The 19,031-nt window shown below is 47.4% G+C and overlaps 1 protein-coding gene across 1 annotated transcript; it reads right to left on the minus strand.

Annotated features, from left to right (window-relative positions):
• Positions 1 to 561: 561 nt before the first annotated feature.
• On the minus strand, positions 562 to 7,234 carry GSTM1 (glutathione S-transferase mu 1). Its single transcript, XM_073008505.1, has 8 exons — positions 7,082 to 7,234; positions 6,736 to 6,811; positions 6,255 to 6,319; positions 5,858 to 5,945; positions 5,663 to 5,763; positions 4,612 to 4,707; positions 4,414 to 4,524; positions 562 to 1,742 (listed from the first exon to the last, which is right to left on the minus strand). Exons 1-8 carry the CDS (start codon positions 7,115 to 7,117, stop codon positions 1,653 to 1,655), a joined length of 663 nt encoding a protein of 220 aa, XP_072864606.1. The 5' UTR covers positions 7,118 to 7,234; the 3' UTR covers positions 562 to 1,652.
• Positions 7,235 to 19,031: the final 11,797 nt, after the last annotated feature.

Here is a 19,031-nt window from a genome sequence, read left to right on the forward strand (position 1 = left end):
GTAGTTCCAGCTACTCGGGAGGCTGAGGCAGGAGAATCCTTTGAACCCGGGAAAGGGACGTTGCAGTGAGCCAAGATGACACCACTGCACTCCAGCCTGGGCAACAGAGTAAGATTCCCTCTCAAAATAATAAAAATAATAATAACTTTAAAAATTCAAAGGATGCAGTCAGACTCATCCACCTACTCACTAGAAATGCTCAATTCCAGAAAAGAGTGGGTTAGTCTATTAGAGGTCTGAAAGTTTTCATCATAGAATTCTATCCCCAGCTGATATGGTTTGGCTGTGTCCCCACTCACATCTTACCTTGAATTGTAATAATCCCCAGGTGTCAAGAGTGGAGGCCAGGTGGAGATAACTGAATCATGGGGACAGTTTCCCCCATACTGTTCTCATGGTAGTGAAAAATCTCACGAGATCTGATGGTTTTATAAGTGGGAGTTCCCCTGCACAGGCCCTCTTGCCTGCTGCTATGGAAGATGTGACTTTGCTCCTCATTTGCCTTCTGCCATGGTTATGAGGCCTCCTAGGCCCTGTGGAACTGTGAGTCCTTTAAACCTCTTTCCTTTATCAATTACCCAGTCTCGGGTATGTCTTTATTAGCAGTGTGAGAATAGACTAAAACATCAGCCAGAGTATTCAGTAAGCATGTAAAGACACTTTCAGTTGTGCAAGGACTAAAGACATTTCTCTCACAGGTACCCAGGAAAGAGAGGAAGTAAACCCAGAGAGAACGTCCTGATGACAGCTGTGCAGCAAGCCTGGAGAGGGTACCTGGAAGCCATCTGAGAAAAACAATAGAGATTGGGTCCTGGAGACCTAACAGAAGTGATGCAGTCATATAGTGGGGAAGGTAAAAGGGACCCTGGTTCTCTCTGATGGAGATTCCACCCCCTTGGGGTCCTATTCAATGAGACACAAGCTCTGTGTAATTATGGAAAGCACTCAGTAAGGCTGGATGATGAATGAGAGATCCAGGCCCAGAAAGAGACATCCTTTCCACAGTGCCTCACAGGGCTTCCTGCTCTGAGTCTGTCAGAAATGGGAGCAAGAGTTGTCAAGTGCCTTACTATGCCCAGCAGACTCCGTTAGAACCTGGCCACTGCCAGGATCACCAGCCAGTCCCTTGGAAGAGGCAGTGACAGACAGACAGACAGTCTGGGTAGATGGCCAGGAGCAAATAAGACAAGACACAGCAAATGTGATTGAGGCTTTACTTCGATCAGGTAGGCCTAAGGCAGAGGCCATGCTGCATGAGCAGCGCCTGTAAACCAGTCAATGCTGCTCTTTCATGCAGCACGGGGACAGCTCGGGGCTGAGCTCCACAGGCGAGGGGCTAGGCAGGCCCCTCAAAGCAGACACAACCACTAACAGGAAGGAAGGTCAGGCTGGCTTTAGTGCAGGGAAGGGTAATGTTGGGAGAGGGATGTTCATGAAGGAAAGTGGGTAGCTGAGGCTTTAAAGGGCCTGCATGGGACAGGGGTTTAGGGGAAGTGAAGAGGGGATAATAAAGTCTTGGGGGTAAAGATGGGAATAAACAGGAGAAAGGAATGGGGAGGCAGGTGCTGGGATGCAGAGTCCAGCTGTGCTCCACAGCCTGGGCAGAGGGCTGAGTATGGGCTCCTCACTCCCACCTCCTGGCCTTCCAGGCATTACTTGTTGCCCCAGACAGCCATCTTTGTGAACACAGGTCTTGGGAGGAAGCGGCTGGACTTCATGTAGGCAGAGATCTTCTCCAAGCCCTGAGAGGGGGCCAAATAATGCCAGAACTCAAAGTCAGCTGCCCATGAGGACAGCCCCACTGCAGACACAGCAGGTCAGGGCCTTGGCCACAGCCTTTCCACGTGGGCTCAAGTGCTGGGACATCACACAGCCTCTAAGGGCCCCAGATCTGCGGAGTTAACTCTTCCAGCTTCCTTTAAGTAATGTTGTACCACAGTAACAGCTAACACTTATGGAGATTCTACACTGTGCTGGCTGCTCTGTACCCAAGAGAAATTATAACACAGGCTTAGAAAATTCACTTGACTGCTCTGCAAGGCTGAATCTATTATTATCGTTTCTCATGTGGGAAACAGAAGTTCAGCAACTACCTCACATTTAAATACCTAGTAAGGGGAACAGGGCTACAATGTAGCCTGGTTCTGTCTCTCTCCGGTTCTGGCCTCTTTCTGCCAAATACTCTTCTTCTTCTGCCTCACCGCCCCTCACACCGGGCCCTGTCACCCCTTGACTGCACAAACACTCTCCTTCTCCACAGGGAGGCTCTTGGCTTGTCTGGGTGTAGACACACAGAAGGGACCTCCAGCAGAACAAAGGGGCTCACAACACACTCACCCAATGTCTCAGTAAAACCTGGATGAAAGTGGAATGGTGGCAGGGCAGGGCGGGGTGGCAGTGCACAGAAAATGAAAGGTGAGACTAGGCTCTAATTATTCCCCTTAAAGCAGAAAGTCCAATGTTCTCCATCTAATATCTGAACAGAATCTTACTGTGCCCTAACCCATGGCATCTCCAGCCCTGCTGCAGATCAGGCTACAAGACACTCAGATGTGCTGTGCACAATGTTACTGGGATTGAATGCCCAGATAAGGTATTCAGAAAGATCCAGCCAGGCGTGGTGGCTCACACCTGTAATCCCAGCACACTGGGAAGCCGAGGTGGGTGGATCACCTGAGGTCAGGAGTTCGAGACCAGCCTGGTCAACATGGTGAAAGCCCATCTCCACTAAAAATACAAAAATTAGCTGGTATGGTGGCGGGCAACTGTAATCCCAGCTACTCAGGAGGCTGAGGCAGAGAATTGCTTGAACCCAGGAGGCAGAGGTTGCAGTAAGCCTAGATCATGCCACTGCACTCCAGCATGGGCAACAGCAAGATACAATCTCAAAAAAAAAAAAAAAAAAAATTCCCAGACTGCTTGTTCTCAAACTGATTGACCTTGGCATGTCACAGGCCAGAGACCTCAGCTGTCCTCCACTCCTCCCTTACCACCACATCTTACATAACTCCAAGGCCACTTAAGCCTGGACCAGAACCAGAGATGATGGGAACTAGCTAAGCAAGCAGATCTCTTGATGGGGAGTGGGAAAGGGAAACAGATTCTAGGCTCAGAAGCCCTTTGGACTAGTGCCTCAAATTCCCAAATCTGTACTAAAGCAGGATTTGCTGCTCTCAAACAAGATCAACACGGGTGAGGGATGCTTCTCCGTGAGTGAGGGCAGGCCCTGGGCCCAATACCCAGGTGGTACCACACACACCTCAAGGGTTGCTCTGCCCGCAGGCCTCTCACTGCACTATTTCCAGGATGGGGCGGTCATCTATGCATCTCCCACTGAGCCTCACACCCTGCCTCATGCAGAGAAGGTCAGTGAATAGGAGTAAAACCAGCATGCTATTCATCTCACAGGGGGAACACGTGGAACATTGGAGGGGAAAAAAGAGAAAAGGAGTAGCTCACGCCTGTAATCCCAGCACTTAGGGAGGCCGAGGCGGGCAGATCCCCTGAGTTCAGGAGTTTGAGACCAGCCTGGCCAACATGGTGAAACCCCGTCTCTACTAAAAATACAAAAATTAGTTGGACGTAGTGGCGCACACCTGTAATCCCAGCTACTCTGGCAGCTGAGGCAGGAGAATCGCTTGAACCCAGGAGGCGGAGGTTACAGTGAGCCAAGATTACTCCACTATACTCCAGCCTGGGCAACAGAGCAACATTCTGTCTCAAAAAAAAAAAAAAAAAAAAAAAAAAAAAAAGGAAGAGAGGTGGAGTAAGAAAGTGCCCCAGCACCGGGCATTTCAACATAAACTCCTTCAACAGGGGCACCCACATATGTACCTTAATCCAGCTCCAGCCACAGCCCTGGCTCTCAGGACTCCCCACACAGGGGTCCAATCATGCAAAGCTTCTGGAGGTAGCAATGAATATTGCCCGTGGGTTTAGCACTAGACATCAACTCCACCATTGTGCCAGTCCTACTATTGCCAGCTCCATCCATGGTCACGAAGTGCTCTGCCTCTTCCAAAGTGTCCTGGGCTGTGAAACCCAGGCTAGGGAAAGCCTAAGGCTTTTTCTCTGGTCACATACAGGAGAGCCCTGACTGCCACCCATAGATCCAGAGGCTCATAGGGAGCCCAGCACAGCCTCCACCAGCTCTGGGACCCTGAGCAATGCCTGACCATCTCATTCTCAGTTTCCTTATCTCCAAAATGGGTGAGATAATTCTATCACCCTGTTGGAATGTTATAAAATTCAAATTCCACACAATAGGTATAATGTGCTGGGCACGGTTCGTGGCATGAAGCCAATGCTCAATAAATGCAAGTTATTCTATGTGTAGCTCCAGGACTGGGAAAGCATCTCAAAGGAGGGAAAGGAACAAGGGGCATCAAAGAGAAAGGAGGATGGGGGCATCACCTCAAAGCGGGAGATGAAGTCCTTCAGATTTGGGAAGGCATCCAAGCACTTGGGCTCAAATGTATGGTGCAGGTCAAGGACATCATAGACGAGAATATCTACAAAAGTGATCTGCACAAGGCCAAGAATATGTGGGCTGGAACCTCCATAACACATGGAGCAAAACAGATCTCATTCCCTATATCACTCCTCCTTTACCGTGTCTCCTGCAAACCATGGCCGCTTCCCCAGAAACTGTGAGTAGAGCTTTAGCTTTTCAGGGAGTTCCTCCAAGTATTTTGGCTTCAGTTTCTCCTGAGACAGGAAACAGCTGTCACCACCCTCAGACAAAAGCTCCCTGCATAGACATGGCCTCCCCAGGGCTGTGGATGGCCCAGGCTGGCCACGGGCAAGCAGCCATCTTCCCCGCAACTAAAACTGGGGCAGTGCCCAGGCTTCAATTGGATACATCAGCAATTATTAGACTCTGACTGGGTGCCAGACCCTATCTGAAGTGATCAGAAGGCAGAGAGGAATGAGATGCCGTCCCTGAATCTGTCATCACTGACCTCCCAATAACCTCTGGGTCAGCCCCAGTGGTGCCCGAGCACCTGGCAGCCTTTGGACCCAGACATGGGCAGAATCAAGGATGCAAAGAACTACAGGAGCTCAGGGAAAGAAGTAGAAAGTTCCTCCTAATGGGGTGGCAAGAGAAAACATGGACATTGACCAGTTTCCAGGGAGATGAGAAGTTCAGGTTGAAAGGAAGGAGGGAGAGGAATAAAGGCCCGCTGGCTGCCTCTGAGCTGCCTGTTATGAAAATGCGTGGATCCCTATGCATGTCAATGACAGCACTTGGAAAACTGTGGAGGAGAAGATGCAATTCAACGGTGCCATTACATTCCTCTGTCTTGTACTTGAGTCTGTATATTCTAGGAGCAGACAGGTGATGTGAACTGGCTGAGAGAAATGACCCAGGACAGAAGTCAGAGGCCAGAGGCGATGAAGGAGATTCTGAACATGAACTTTACCATCTAGGAATTGAATTTCTACCCTGGGATGCCTGGATCGTGTCCTAAGATTGGTGGGAATTGCCTCTGCTTTTGTTGACGTGACATTGGAGTTGTGAGAATAACTGTTGATAGTACGGGAAAGCACTTGGAGGATGAGTGGTACCAAGGACTTAAGAAAACACCAGTGTGTGCAGGAATGCAAGAGTCCTGGCCCCAAATCCAAACTCTGCCAGGTGCAGATCGCTGGGGAGACTCGCAAATTCTGGGTTGTGGCAGATCATGGCCAGCTGCATATGGTTGTCCATGGTCTGGTTCTCCAAAATGTGCACACGAATCTTCTCCTTTTCTGTCTCCCCACCTGCCACCCACAAAACATAGACTCACTCTGAGCATCGCACCCCAATCCTGCCAAGGAGGAGGCCACCTTCCCCCAACACACTGCAACAAACCACACTCACACAGGTTGTGCTTGCGGGCAATGTAGCGCAGGATGGCGTTGCTCTGGGTGATCTTGTGAGTCCCATCAATCAAGTAGGGCAGCTGGATGAATGGGAAACCGGGGAAGCGCAATAGGGCCACCAGGTTCCCCAGCATCCCCTTCCCATAAGCAAGGGCAGAGAGGAGACCCAGCACTCACTGTGCCTGCTCATGGCAGGCCTGAGATAGAAATACTGTCACATGAATGAATGAGCTTGGACACAGAACATCATGGAAGGGCTGTGTAGACAGCCAGGAGTGAGAGGAATTGGGCAGAAGACTCCTGATCCTAACCCCTCTAAGCTCGGAGAGGAGATGCGGTCAGAGACACGTTGTACTTTCCCCCAAAACCGCCCCTTCCCCTGCACCTACATTGTGAAAGTCCAGGCCCAGCTTGAATTTTTCATTCAGCCACTGGCTTCTGTCATAGTCAGGAGCTGTGGTGGGGAAGATGAAGTGAAAACAAACCTCCCCGGAGCCCAGCCCTCCTTCCCCGGGACCCTCCCAAGGAGCCAGTGGCAAGATCCCTGAGACAGGTGGATCTAGAATCTGACCACTCGGTCCCACATCCCAGGGATAAGGGAGAAAGAATCCCGGTGAGGACTCTGGACCCCACAAGGCTAAGGCTTCCAGGGTTTAGGCAAGTCCTGAGGGACACCCATCCCAGTTACCCAGACAGGGGGCCCAGCATCCCTCCCCAGCATTCTGCTTTGCTAGGACAAGGGCTCAGGGAAGGGACACCCTGCAGCTCCAGCAGGGGAGGCCTGCAGAGGCAGCCACAGGTGGCCACCGTGGGTTGCTTGGTGCCAACTCAGCGGGAGTGGGCAGGCCCCAGACAGGAAGGTGCCATTACCATCCTCCCTAGAGTACTTCTTTTCCTCATAGCTTGAGTCTGTGTATTCCAGGAGCAGGCGGATGGCGTGGGCCAGCTGGGAGAGAGGGCCGGCAGCTAGGGTCAGAGATGGAGGGTCCCTGATTTGGTGACTTTGTCTGCAACAGAACCACCCCTAGTTTACACTGCACGCACACGTCGCCTCCTCTGCCCACCCCCACCCCCAAATACACACACACAGCGTCTTGCACAGGCCCTACTGAGGGGGGCCTCCCTGAAGAGGAAGGATCCCTAGAGCCCGTCCCGCAGCTGCTCCACACTTCCCACCCTGCGCCCTGGTCCCACCGTCCAGGGGACCCTCGCTCACCCCTCGGATGTCCCAGTACCCCAGGGTCATGGGCATGGTTCCTGTTGGTGCGGATTCTGCAGACAGGCCACAACCGGGGTACAGACTATAAGAGCTCCAGAAAGGGGAAAGGAGGGGCCTTGCTGCGACCCCGCCCCTCGGCCCGCCAAGCTCCCGAAACGCGCCAGTCTGTGGCCCCGGAGCGCGCTTCTGGGGCTGGAATCAGTAAGATCCCCTCCCGCCTCCCAGCCCCAAGGGTTCACGGAGCGAGGTCAGGGCGCCCAGAAGCCAAAAGGGAGAATCACCCTCGCCAGCTTCCCCAACCCACCCTGAGGCTCCAGCCCTTCCTAGGTCCACAGCGACCTGGCCCTGCGCTTGAAACAACAGCCAGATCCTAAAGAAGCAAAAATCTCTTCTCCCTTCTCCTCCCTGCCCGCGGAGTCCCTCAGCCTTCTCTCCGCTGCCGAGTTCCCGCGGGCTCTGGGAGACTCGGGCTGCAGGGGTCAGACTAAAAGGTGGTGGCCCCAACCTGGGAATTTAATTCAGCCCGTCACTGTAAGAGCAGGACTTCCTCTGATTCGAAAGCTACTCCGAGAGCTTTGTCTCCCCTCTAGCCCCGCCTACACAGGAACGGTGTCAGTGGTATGGGAAGGACCCCCAAGAAATGGGTCAGAGTAAAGGAAATGCGGTCTGTGTTTTCTGTTAGGGGCCCTCGGGTACTGAGTCCTTTGGTCATCTGACTATGTACTATGTAAAGTAGCCACTTCGTATTTTGGCACAATTGATGAATCTAAATTAAAGGATCAGACCCAGCAAGTTGGTGAGGTATCTGAGGTGCCCCCTGGAAATGTCCAGCCAGTCCACTAGGTGAACCTCATATAGACCAAAACAGCAACAGCAGCAGTGAGTGCAGTGGCCACAGAGGGCAGGCCAGGGAGGGTGGAAGAACTTCCCGGACCAAACTGAGGGTCAGGCTGCTATTTCTCTAGGCCCAATAACCAGATGCAGATCACCTGGAGAGGAAGAGAGGTTTTATTTCTGCAACTGGTTACAGGAAGAAGGTCTGGAAATTACCACCAGACCAACTCAAAATTACAAAGTTTTCCAGAGCATATATACCTTCTAAGCTATATGCCTACAAGTGAGTGTGCATCATCTAAAGAGATAAGTGATTGACTTCTTTAATCTATAACGAAGTTCTGGGTCCTGAGACCTTACTCTGGAGCCTCAGTCTATTTACTTTATTTAATGGGTCCAGGTGCCGGAGGTGATTACCCTTACCTTGTCTCCTGCTACATCAGGGAGGTGTGGGGAGTTCCTTCAGACCCCCAATAAAACTTGTTTAATGCTAAATGGGTCCTGTTAAGAATCCCTTCGTTATTTTGTCATGCTTTAAGGCCCAAGAAAGGCCTAAGCAAAACTCTTGGTGGGCTTTTGTTACATTCCAGCCTTTGTATAAAGGCACTGGCTGTTTTTTTTTTTCTCTTAGCTTTTAATATCTAATCACTCAGTCAGTACTGAGCCAGTTGTTAAGGAGACCTGTATTAGTGAGACCTGGTCTGCCACATAACCTGTCATTAGAGAGGCCAGAACCCTGTCCTGCTGAGGAGGGAGGTCAGAGTATGGTGGCCAGAGAGGAGCCTGAGGGCTCCCCACAGGACCACAGGCTGGGACCCTCACCTCTCCAGATCCACCGTTCTGGACCTGGACCTGGCTCCTGACCCATGTGTGTTCTTCAGTGTGAGATGGTGGCTCCAGTGGCCTTTGAAGTCACACTGTGATATGTGACCTGTGGTACAAGCTCCACAAAAACAACGTTCAACCTGCCAACTTTCTTCTTTCAAGGTAGAAAGGAGACTATTTCGAAAGAGTTGTGCAATGGCTTGGCCTGGGGTTGACTTTTTTTTGTTTAAAGGATATTACAAATAATAATGGATATATGAAAAGAGATGATAGACCTTTAAGGAGAAATCATTTTACAATGTAAAGGACAAGGTTATTGCACTGCTCTCTCTCTCTCTCTCTCTCTCTCTCTCTCTCTCCCCCCAAATATATATATATATATATATATTTGGTAATTAGCTAAAACGTTGTTAGGACTCCAGAGCATGAACCCAGTATATCAAAAAAGTTTCAAACCACCTGGATATTGTGTGGATTGGGGTTGAGTGGCACAGGTAGATTTCATCACATCCCTATTAGGCCACAGAAATCAGGTGGTCAGCAGGTGTCTGCTAAGTTGGGGCACTTGGACACTGTGTCACTGAGGATGGCAAGGCACAGTCCTTGTTGCAAACACTCCCCACCCATCCAGACCTGGGCAGTACTCCCAGCTCAAATATCTGGTAGGTATCCATGTTTAGGAAGCAGTTTTGGCCTCAAAGTGAATTATCATGTAGATTTTCCTGCATTGAGGCAATAGCACCAGCACAGACACAAGTGCCTGGCCCTAGGAATTGTTACATTTCTCATTATGCATTAAGAGTTTATGATTCTGGCCGGGCGCGGTGGCTCAAGCCTGTAATCCCAGCACTTTGGGAGGCCGAGACGGGCGGATCACGAGGTCAGAAGATCGAGACCATCCTGGCTAACACGGTGAAACCCCGTCTCTACTAAAACTACAAAAAAACTAGCCGGGCGAGGTGGCGGGCGCCTGTAGTCCCAGCTACTCGGGAGGCTGAGGCAGGAGAATGGCATGAACCCGGGAGGCGGAGCTTGCAGTGAGCTGAGATCCGGCCACTGCACTCCAGCCTGGGCGACAGAGCGAGACTCCATCTCAAAAATAAAATAAAATAAAATAAAATAAATAAATAAATAAAAAATAAAGAGTTTATGATTCTGAGTTTATCCATCTTGAGCTGTGAAAGATAAAATGTCTAGATCCAACTAAAAGAAATGAATTTTTAAGAAAGCTAACATTCATGAGAATAATAATTTTGAAACACATAGAATGGTACTGTTACATTAGTATTCACATATTTGGTAATTCCTCTAATGAAACAACAGTTGTTGAGATCCTACCACATTCCAGGCACTATGCATAAAACAATGCTTCAAGGACACTGTACTTTGCCCATCTCCAACTACATATCAGGTGGGAACTTCAGGGGAGAGATTTTGAAAATACGGGACACTTCTTAGTGTTTTTGCACACTGAGAAGCAGTGGAGTGGGAGAGGGGTTGAGTGCAGGACAGAGAAGTAGTGCCCGCTGTTGCAAGGACTCTGAGGAGCCAGGAAGACCGGGCCCCAGGTGGCTTCTTCAGAAGGAGGAGTACAGCTCTGTGGAAGGCAGGAAGGGCCGGACCAGCAGGTCTCCAAAGTAGCTGCCACAGTGGCCACGAGGATCACAGCAGCAGGGCAGTGCGTCTGTGGAAGGGGATCCGGAGCAGCGGGGATGAGGGAAGATGCAAGTGTTCTGAAGGAAGGGGTTGTAGCCAGTTTTCACCACACAGAAACTCAGCCCCGACAGGGCCAGGTCTTCTGGATTTGTATGTGCTGTCTGAACTGCAAAATGTGGCAAGTTCTAATTTTTAAAACAGCGCTGGGCCAGACAGTCAAAATGCACTGGGTCCCATTTTACCAAGGGCCTGTAATGGGACCTCTGGACTGGATTTCATAAATCCTTCTGTCTCTTCTGTCAACATTCTTACATTCTCAAGACAAATTAACAGAAAATCTACATAAAATGTTGTCAGAATTTTGAAAACCAATCTATTAGAAACAAATACTGACAGACAATAAAATGTATCCTACTTCATGGAAATGTATTAAAGTCTCTTAAATATTGTTTGGGTAAACTTAGGAAATCCAAAATATAAAGAATCTTTGCTTCAATCTGAAAAGAAGAAAATAAAAATCACCATATCCAAGATGCTACCAAATTTGAATTGAGAAAACATTTTTCCAACATGCCTGTTATACCAAAAATAAGGCAAACAAACTAGAATTTCAAGAAAGTAGAAAAGGAACAAAGTTAGAGATGGAAAAAGAAGTAGAAGCAAGAAGTTACCTTAAGAAGAATATTGAAACTAACTAATTTGCTTGTTACACATAATAGATTATTTTCTTGAAAGTTAGCTAATTAACAGAGTATTAGTACAACAAAAACAAAAAATAAAATTACAAGTTAATACAAATCAGAAAGAAGAAAGAAGATGTAATACAAGTGATTTTTTTTTTTAATTGGGGAAACATTTTTTCTAAACTCTATGTTAACTGATGTTACCACCAAGCGGAAGAAACACAAACAGGCCAAAACATGTTAAGAGATAAAGATTCTGAATAAAGTAATAAAAGAGCAATAAAGAAAAATAACAGCACAAAAGGGCATTTTATCCTTAGCTTTTGGCTGGATATGTTTTCAAAAATTTTGAAAATGGCGTGGATGACACAGATTGTCATCAACATAAACGACAGACATGACCTAACATGGGAAGGACTACACAGGCAAGGATGATTATAAATCACTGTCACTTATCAACCTGAATCCACACGTCAGGAATGCTGCCTCAGAGAAAAGAAAATGGTGTTTTTCTTACAATTGGAGTTGTGCTCATAGGGAGCTTGCTGGGGGAGGGAGAGACAGAAAGGCGGAGGCAGGAGAAGGAGGGGCAGAGGGTACGGAAGCATTAGTATCTAGAGTAATCAGAGTCATTTATAATCTTTCTACAAATTTCTCAAACTCTGACACTAGATGAAAATAAATGGTAAAAAAAATTAAATATACATATAATCATTAATAAGTATTAATAATACTTACATTATTAAATGTTGCATCAATAAAGACATAACTACATGAGTTACATTATGATTATTTTTATTTTTATTATTATTTTTGAATGCCAGTATCCATCCAGGCCACCACTGGATGTGATTCAAGTGAAGGTGATTTGGCCCCTCAGGGGACATGTATGTCTGCCTGGAGACTTTGTTCATTGTGAACAGCAGGAAGCGCCCATGCTATTAGTGGGGAGAGGACAGGTAGGATGCTGAGCGCCCTTGAATGCTCAGGACAGCGCCTCACAACAAAGAACTCTGCCCTCCAAATCTCTGTCTGGCTGAGGTTAAGAAACCCTAGTCTATGACCCAGGACTGTGTCAAAAGCTGCAGTGGGAGAAACAAGGTCCTCGAAATTCTGGTGGCAGGAAGGAGGCCAAAGGACCCACTTCCCTGGACACCAGCTGTCAGAAGGGAGGACCTAGAGACAATCTCAGCTGGCGCAGTCCCTGCAGGCATCAAGCTGCTCATCAGGAATGAGAGAAGGAGAATTGGGCAGGGAAACGGTCTACTAGGTGGACAGGCTGGGCAGTCTGGTCTTCCAGGATACAGGGTAGGGGGTGGTGGGACTCTCTCTGGCAGTCAGACAGCAGGTCTCCCCTGCAGCTCTGAGCACATTGTTCCAGAGCCAGGCAGCCCGAGCTCAGCACCATGGGGTAATTCTTCTAGAGCTGCCGGGGCAAAGCTAGGCAGGATGAAATGAACTTATTTTAAAAGGTATCCACCCTGACTGAGAAAGGTGTGCAGAAAGTTGCTACAAGTCACTGCCAACCTGTGATGGCTTGACTAGACCCTCCCTGCATTTAACACCCCCATAGGGGTGGCCAAAAGTCAAATATATAATAAGCACCTGATGACTGCTACAGATATGGATATGAGTGATGCCAGTCACCACAGAGGCAGCCCCCTTCCCACTGTTCACCCACCCTTCCAAGCCTGCGAGAGACCCTCACCCAAAACGAATCGTCAAAATGTGCAAGCAGATGTTTTGATCTTTGGAGCCTTTAAAATAATGATCATCAACAGAGAGATTTACCGGGAGAAAAGAGGATATCTTCCCTCACAATCTCCTTGGAGTTTACTGCAAGGCATCTCAGACAGTTCTTTCCATATAGAAAAAAAACCTCAGGTGTGGGCAGCAAGCCACCCAGGTGCCGAGGCAAGTGACCGAGGGCACGAGCTGTTCCAGTGCAATAAAATATATAAAACAAGAAGAGTTGTACTAGATCTAGATCATAGACATGATTATATATGAATATCATTAATCATTAGTTTGTAGCAACTACTCTTTATTCCAATATTATAATAATCCTTGCTCTACAATCATAACCTAGGAAAAGCCAGGCCATACAGAGATAGGAGCTGAAGGGACATAGTCAGAAGTGATCAGAAGATAAGAGTGTGAGCCCGGCCGCGTTGGCTCACGCCTGTAATCCCAGCACTTTGGGAGGCTGAGACGGATGGATCACGAGGTCAGGAGATCAAAACCATCCTGGCTAACATGGTGAAACCCCGTCTCTACTAAAAAATACGAAAAACTAGCCGGGCGAGGTGGTGGGTGCCTGTAGTCCCAGCTACTCGGGAGGCTGAGGCAGGAGAATGGCGTAAACCCGGGAGGCGGAGCTTGCAGTGAGCCCAGATGGCGCCACTGCACTCCAGCCTGAGCCCTCTGTCACGCCCATACGGAGCCACCAGAGGGCTCCTTGGTCTAGCGGTAACGCGAGTGTCTGGGAAGACGCCCCTTACCAAGCGGACCTTGGTCTAGCGGTAGCGTCAGTGCCAAGGAAAAACACCCATTACTTAGCAGACCGGGAAAGGGAGTCTCCATTTCCCAGGGGGAGTTTAGAGAAGACTCCCCTCCTCCACCTCTTGTGGAGGACCTGACATCAGTTAGGCCTGCCCCCAGTTATCCGGAGGCCTAACCGTCTCCCTGTGATGCTGTGCTCCAGTGGTCACACTCCTAGTCCACTTTCATGTTCCATCCTGTACTCCTGGCTCTGCCTTTTAGATAGCAGTAGCAAAATTAGTGAAAGTACTAAAAGTCTCTGATATGCAGAAATAATGGTGTAAGCTGTCTTCTCTCTCCTTCTCTCCACCTTGGCTGCCAAATAGGGAAGGGCCCCCTGTCCAGTGGACATGTGACCCAGGTGACCTTACCTATCATTGGAGATGACTCACACTCCTTACCCTGCCCCTTTGTCTTATATCCAATAAATATCAGCGTAGCCTGGCATTCAGGGCCACTACTGGTCTCCACGTCTTGATGGCAGTGGTCCCCCAGGCCCAGCTGTCTTGTCTTTTATCCCTTTGTCTTGTGTCTTTATTTCTACAATCTCTCGTCTCCGCACACGGGGAGAAAAACCCACCGACCCTGTGGGACTGGTCCCTATACCCAGCTAATAGATATGGTGTAGCATTTTATCCTGTGTTTGATGTTTTAAAACTTACTTATTGATGACGGTGACCCACTTGTGTTTGGTTTTTTTGTTGTTTTTTTTTTGTTTGTTTTTTTTGCTATGTGTAATAGTCAAGGTTCTTCAAAATTTGAAGTGACACCACTAAGATAAGCCTGTAGAAAATTTATGTGTTTATTTATAAATTTAGGAATCTCTTATGGGAATTGGCTCACACAATTTTGGAATGAAGTCCCGTGATCATCTGCTGCAGGATAGAGAAGCAGGAAACCAGTTATATCGTTCAGTGTGAGTCTAAAGGCCTCAGAACAAGGGTGGGGTGTGAGGCGACGGTGTTAGACCCTGATCAAGTCTGAAGGCCAGAGAACCAGGAGTGTGGATGTCCCAGGATAGGTGGAGGTGGAAATCCCAGTCAGAGAGATCAAATGCACCTTCCTCTGTCTTTTTCTTCTCTCTGGACCTGGACAGTTTGTTGGAAGCCCCCTCCATTGCTGACAGAAATCTTGGTTCAGTCTTCTGAGTCAAAGGCTAATCTCTTCTGGAAACTCCCTCACAAATACAATAATTTTGCCAGTCATGTGAGTATCCCTTAGTTTGGTCAAGTTAATGCAGAAAATTAACCATCATATTATGCCACAGAAAACCAAGAACAAAATCACAATTAATTACATTGAGCCTGTGGGAGAAAAAGCCTTGGCTGCCACAAGATCATTCTTACCCTTTCTCCAGGAGTTGACTAAGCCACAGGCAGAGAATGGGTAAGCAGAGTTTTCTGCAGGAGAGTCATGAACAGGTAGATTCATCGAGTGTGATTCATTGGCAGAAACAGGCACAACCAATAAACAAAAAAGGTGAAGGAAGAAAACTTGAAGGTATTCTTTTTTTTTTTGAGATGGAATCTCACTCTGTCACCCAAGCTGGAGTGCAGTGTGCAATGGCACGATCTTGGCTCAGTGCAACCTCTGCCTCCCAGGTTCAAGCGATTCTTGTGCCTCAGCCTCCTGAATATTTGGGACTACAGGTGCCCACCACCACGCCTGGCTAACTTTTGTATTTTTTAGTAGAGACAGGATTTCACCATATTGGCTAGACTGGTCTCAAACTCCTGATCTCAAGTGATCTACCTGCCTTGGCCTCCCAAAGAGCTGGGATTACAGGCATGAGCCACCACACCCAGCCAGGAAATTTGAAGGTGTTCTTATTAAAAAAAAAAAAAAAAAAAAAAAAAAAAAAAATGAAATTGCAATCCCCTAAGTGTCTAAAGTAGTGCAGAAAGTTCCGTGTACCTTGCTGGTGGCACCATAAATTAAGTTATTCTCACTGGAGAGCAATCAAATTATCTGTTATAGTACCATTAAACCATTCTCCCCCTTTACCCTGTAGTAATCGCCTCTGGGGATCTACTCAAAATAACCAAAAACAGGAAGGAATTGTTGAAACATGATCACCCTGCTCTAAAAACAAATAAATAAGTTAGAAAAATCCACATACCCTATAGCATAAGAATAATTAGGCAAACTATCCACAGGAACTAATGTTAGGTGGCCATTTAGTATCAGAAGTAGGCATACATACAGACTGCCAACATATACAGATTTTTTTTTTTTATCATTTGAGACAGAGTCTCGCTCTGTTGCCCAGGCTGGAGTGTAGTGGCACTATCTTGGCTCACTGCAGCCTCCACCTCCCGGGTTCAAGCAATTCTTCTGCCTCAGCCTCCTGAGTAGCTGGGACTACAGGCAAGTGCCACCATGGTCAGCAAATTTTTGTATTTTTAGTAGAGATGGGGTTTCACCATGTTAGCCAGGATGTTCTCCATTTCCTAACCTCATGATCTCCCGGCCTCCCAAAGTTCTGGGATTACAGGCATGAGCCACCACACCTGGCCCATATACAGATTTTTAAGTAAAATGTTAGGCGCGGTGGCTCACGCCTGTAATCGCAGCACTTCGAGAGGAGGAGACAGGTAGATAACTTGAGGCCTGGAGTTCGAGACCAGCCTGGCCATTGTGTCAAAACCTCATCTCTACTAAAAATACAAAAATTAGCCAGGTGTGGTGGTGTATGCCTGTAGTCCCAGCTACTCAGTAGGCTGGGCCACAAGAATTGCTTCAACCCATGAAGCGGAGGTTGCAGTGAGCTGAGACTGCACCACTGCGCTCCAGCCTGGGCAACGGAGTGAGACTCTGTCTCAAAAAAAAAAAAGAAAAGTAAAATGTTAAAGAGAAAAGACTGTAGATTCTAACACTATACATGCACACCAATCTCACCTGAAGCAGTAGGCATAAAAAAAAAAATCTAAAGAGAATTTTAAATGACACCATTAAGATGATCCTATAATTTGCTCATTAACTATTCAGTGAGCACCTACTATGCTCAGGGACTGTCCTAGAAGATGTGCAAACACCTGTAACATCAGTGAACAATAAGAGACAAAAACACATGCCCTGACGACGCTGACATCTTATGCAGGAAAGCAAACAAATACAAGCACACAAATAATGTAAGACATATGTGCATGCTTTTCACTGAAGTGTAATGTACATACAGTGCACAGGCCTTAAGTGTGCTACCCTGTGGAATTTCTCACTTGTATACTCTTCTGGAATCACCTGCGAGATAAAGAGAGAAAACTTACAGCACTCCACCAGGCGCCTTCAATAGGCAACCTTCCAGTTCTCACCAGGGTCACCAATCACCTGACCTGTGATACCATGGACTCATTTCCCTCTCCTGATTTTCGTGTAAGTGGAATGAGATCGTGTGTCCTTTCTCCTGTCTGGATCCTTTTACTCCACAAGTCTGTGAGGCCCATCCATGTTTTTGCACATAGCGTTAGCACGTTTATTTTTATTATAGCGGAGTAAGTATTCCATTATACGAATGATGGAATTATGTTCATAAACCACAGTTCATTTGTTCGTTCTTCTACTCATGGAATTTGGATTGTTTTCAGTTATTGGCTATTTAAAATAAAGCTGCTTTTGACATCATTATACCTGGTTCTGAGAATCCATTAGGACTCATTCCTGTAGAGTAGGGTTCTGAGTCCTGGGGAGATGTATGTTTAGCTCTATTTCACACTGCCAGTATTCCAAATGGGCTCTCCCACCAGCAAGGCATGACAGTTCCAGTTACACCACAAATCACCAACAATTGTCAGTCCTTTCAATGTCAGCCATTCTAGTGGGGATACAGTAGGATCTACGGGTTTTAAACTTTCTGCTGTCTAATGATGTTGAACACCTTCTCATGAGCTTATTGGCCATTTGGATATTCACTTTTGGGAAATGCTTGTTGAAATTCTGACTCATTTTTTAATTAGTTGTATTTTTGGATATATAGTTTTTGGAGAAGAGACCATTGTTGATTTGTAACAAGTTCTCCCTGCTGAGCCTTGCATGAATACCTGACCTACAGACTCAACAACTATTTCTGACATCACAGCTTAGGAACTGCTAAGCTATGAGATTCTTCCTTTGAAGCAGCTCACTCTCCAGTGAGATTTTAAATTACTTCAAGAAGATGCAATGCAGATAAAGCTATGGGATTGCTGTCAGGGTGGAGGAAGCCTATGCTTAGAATGTTCCGGCAAGGATGTGAGTCAGGAAGACATCAACCTGTAGATCCCCACGCAGTCTTTGGAATTATAGACCTCAGAATGACAAACAGTAGAAGCTTAAGTAAAAAAGCAAAAGATATGGCCAGGCGCAGTGGCTCATGCATGTAATTCCGGCACTTTGGGAGGCTGAGGTGGGTGGATCACGAGGTCAGGAGTTTGAGACCAGCCTGGCCAACATGGTGAAAACCCGTCTCTAAACCAAAAATACAAAAAGTATCTGGGCACAGTGGTGCGTGCCTGAAGTTCCAGCTACTCGGGAGGCTGAGGCAGGAGCATCGTTTGAACCCGGGAAGGGGACGTTGCAGTGAGCCAAGATGACACCACTGCACTCCAGCCTGGGCAACAGAGTAAGATTCCCTCTCAAAATAATAATAATAATAATAACTTTAAAAAATCAAAGGATGCAGTCAGACGCATCCACCTACTCACCAGAAATGCTCAATTCTAGAAAAGAGTGAGTAAATCTATTAGAGGTCTGAAAGTTTTCATCATAGAATTCTATCCCCAGCTGATATGGTTTGGCTGTGTCCCCACCCACATCTTACCTTGAATTGTAATAATCCCCAGGTGTCAAGAGTGGGGGCCAGGTGGAGATAACTGAATCATGGGGACAGTTTCCCCCATACTGTTCTCATGGTAGTGAATAATCTCACGAGATCTGATGGTTTTATAAGTGGGAGTTCCCCTGCACAGGCCCTCTTGCCTGCTGCCATGAAAGATGTGACTTTGCTCCTCATTTGCCTTCTGCCATGGTTATGAGGCCTCCTAGGCCCTGTGGAACTGTGAGTCCTTTAAACCTCTTTCCTTTATCAATTACCCAGTCTCGGGTATGTCTTTATTAGCAGTGTGAGAATAGACTAAAACATCAGGCAGAGTATTCAGTAAGCATGTAAAGACACTTTCAGTTGTGCAAGGACTAAAGACATTTCTCTCACAGGTACCCAGGAAAGAGAGGAAGTAAACCCAGAGAGAACGTCCTGATGACAGCTGTGCAGCAAGCCTGGAGAGGGTACCTGGAAGCCATCTGAGAAAAACAATAGAGATTGGGTCCTGGAGACCTAACAGAAGTGATGCAGTCATATAGTGGGGAAGGTAAAAGGGACCCTGGTTCTCTCTGATGGAGATTCCACCCCCTTGGGGTCCTATTCAGTGAGACAC

This window comes from Chlorocebus sabaeus, chromosome 20, assembly GCF_047675955.1.
Source record: "Chlorocebus sabaeus isolate Y175 chromosome 20, mChlSab1.0.hap1, whole genome shotgun sequence".
Taxonomy (NCBI): Eukaryota; Metazoa; Chordata; class Mammalia; order Primates; family Cercopithecidae; genus Chlorocebus; species Chlorocebus sabaeus.

Bases quoted from the DNA above. Each gene is read 5' to 3' on its own strand.
- GSTM1 (XM_073008505.1), bottom strand. From the start codon at position 7,117: ATGCCCATGACCCTGGGGTACTGGGACATCCGAGGG. The intron at 6,320-6,735 runs GTAATGGCACCT...TCCCCACCACAG, and splicing joins GAAGTACTCTAGGGAGGATG to CTCCTGACTATGACAGAAGC. The intron at 5,946-6,254 runs GTAGGTGCAGGG...CCATTCATCCAG, and splicing joins TGGGCCTGGACTTTCACAAT to CTGCCCTACTTGATTGATGG.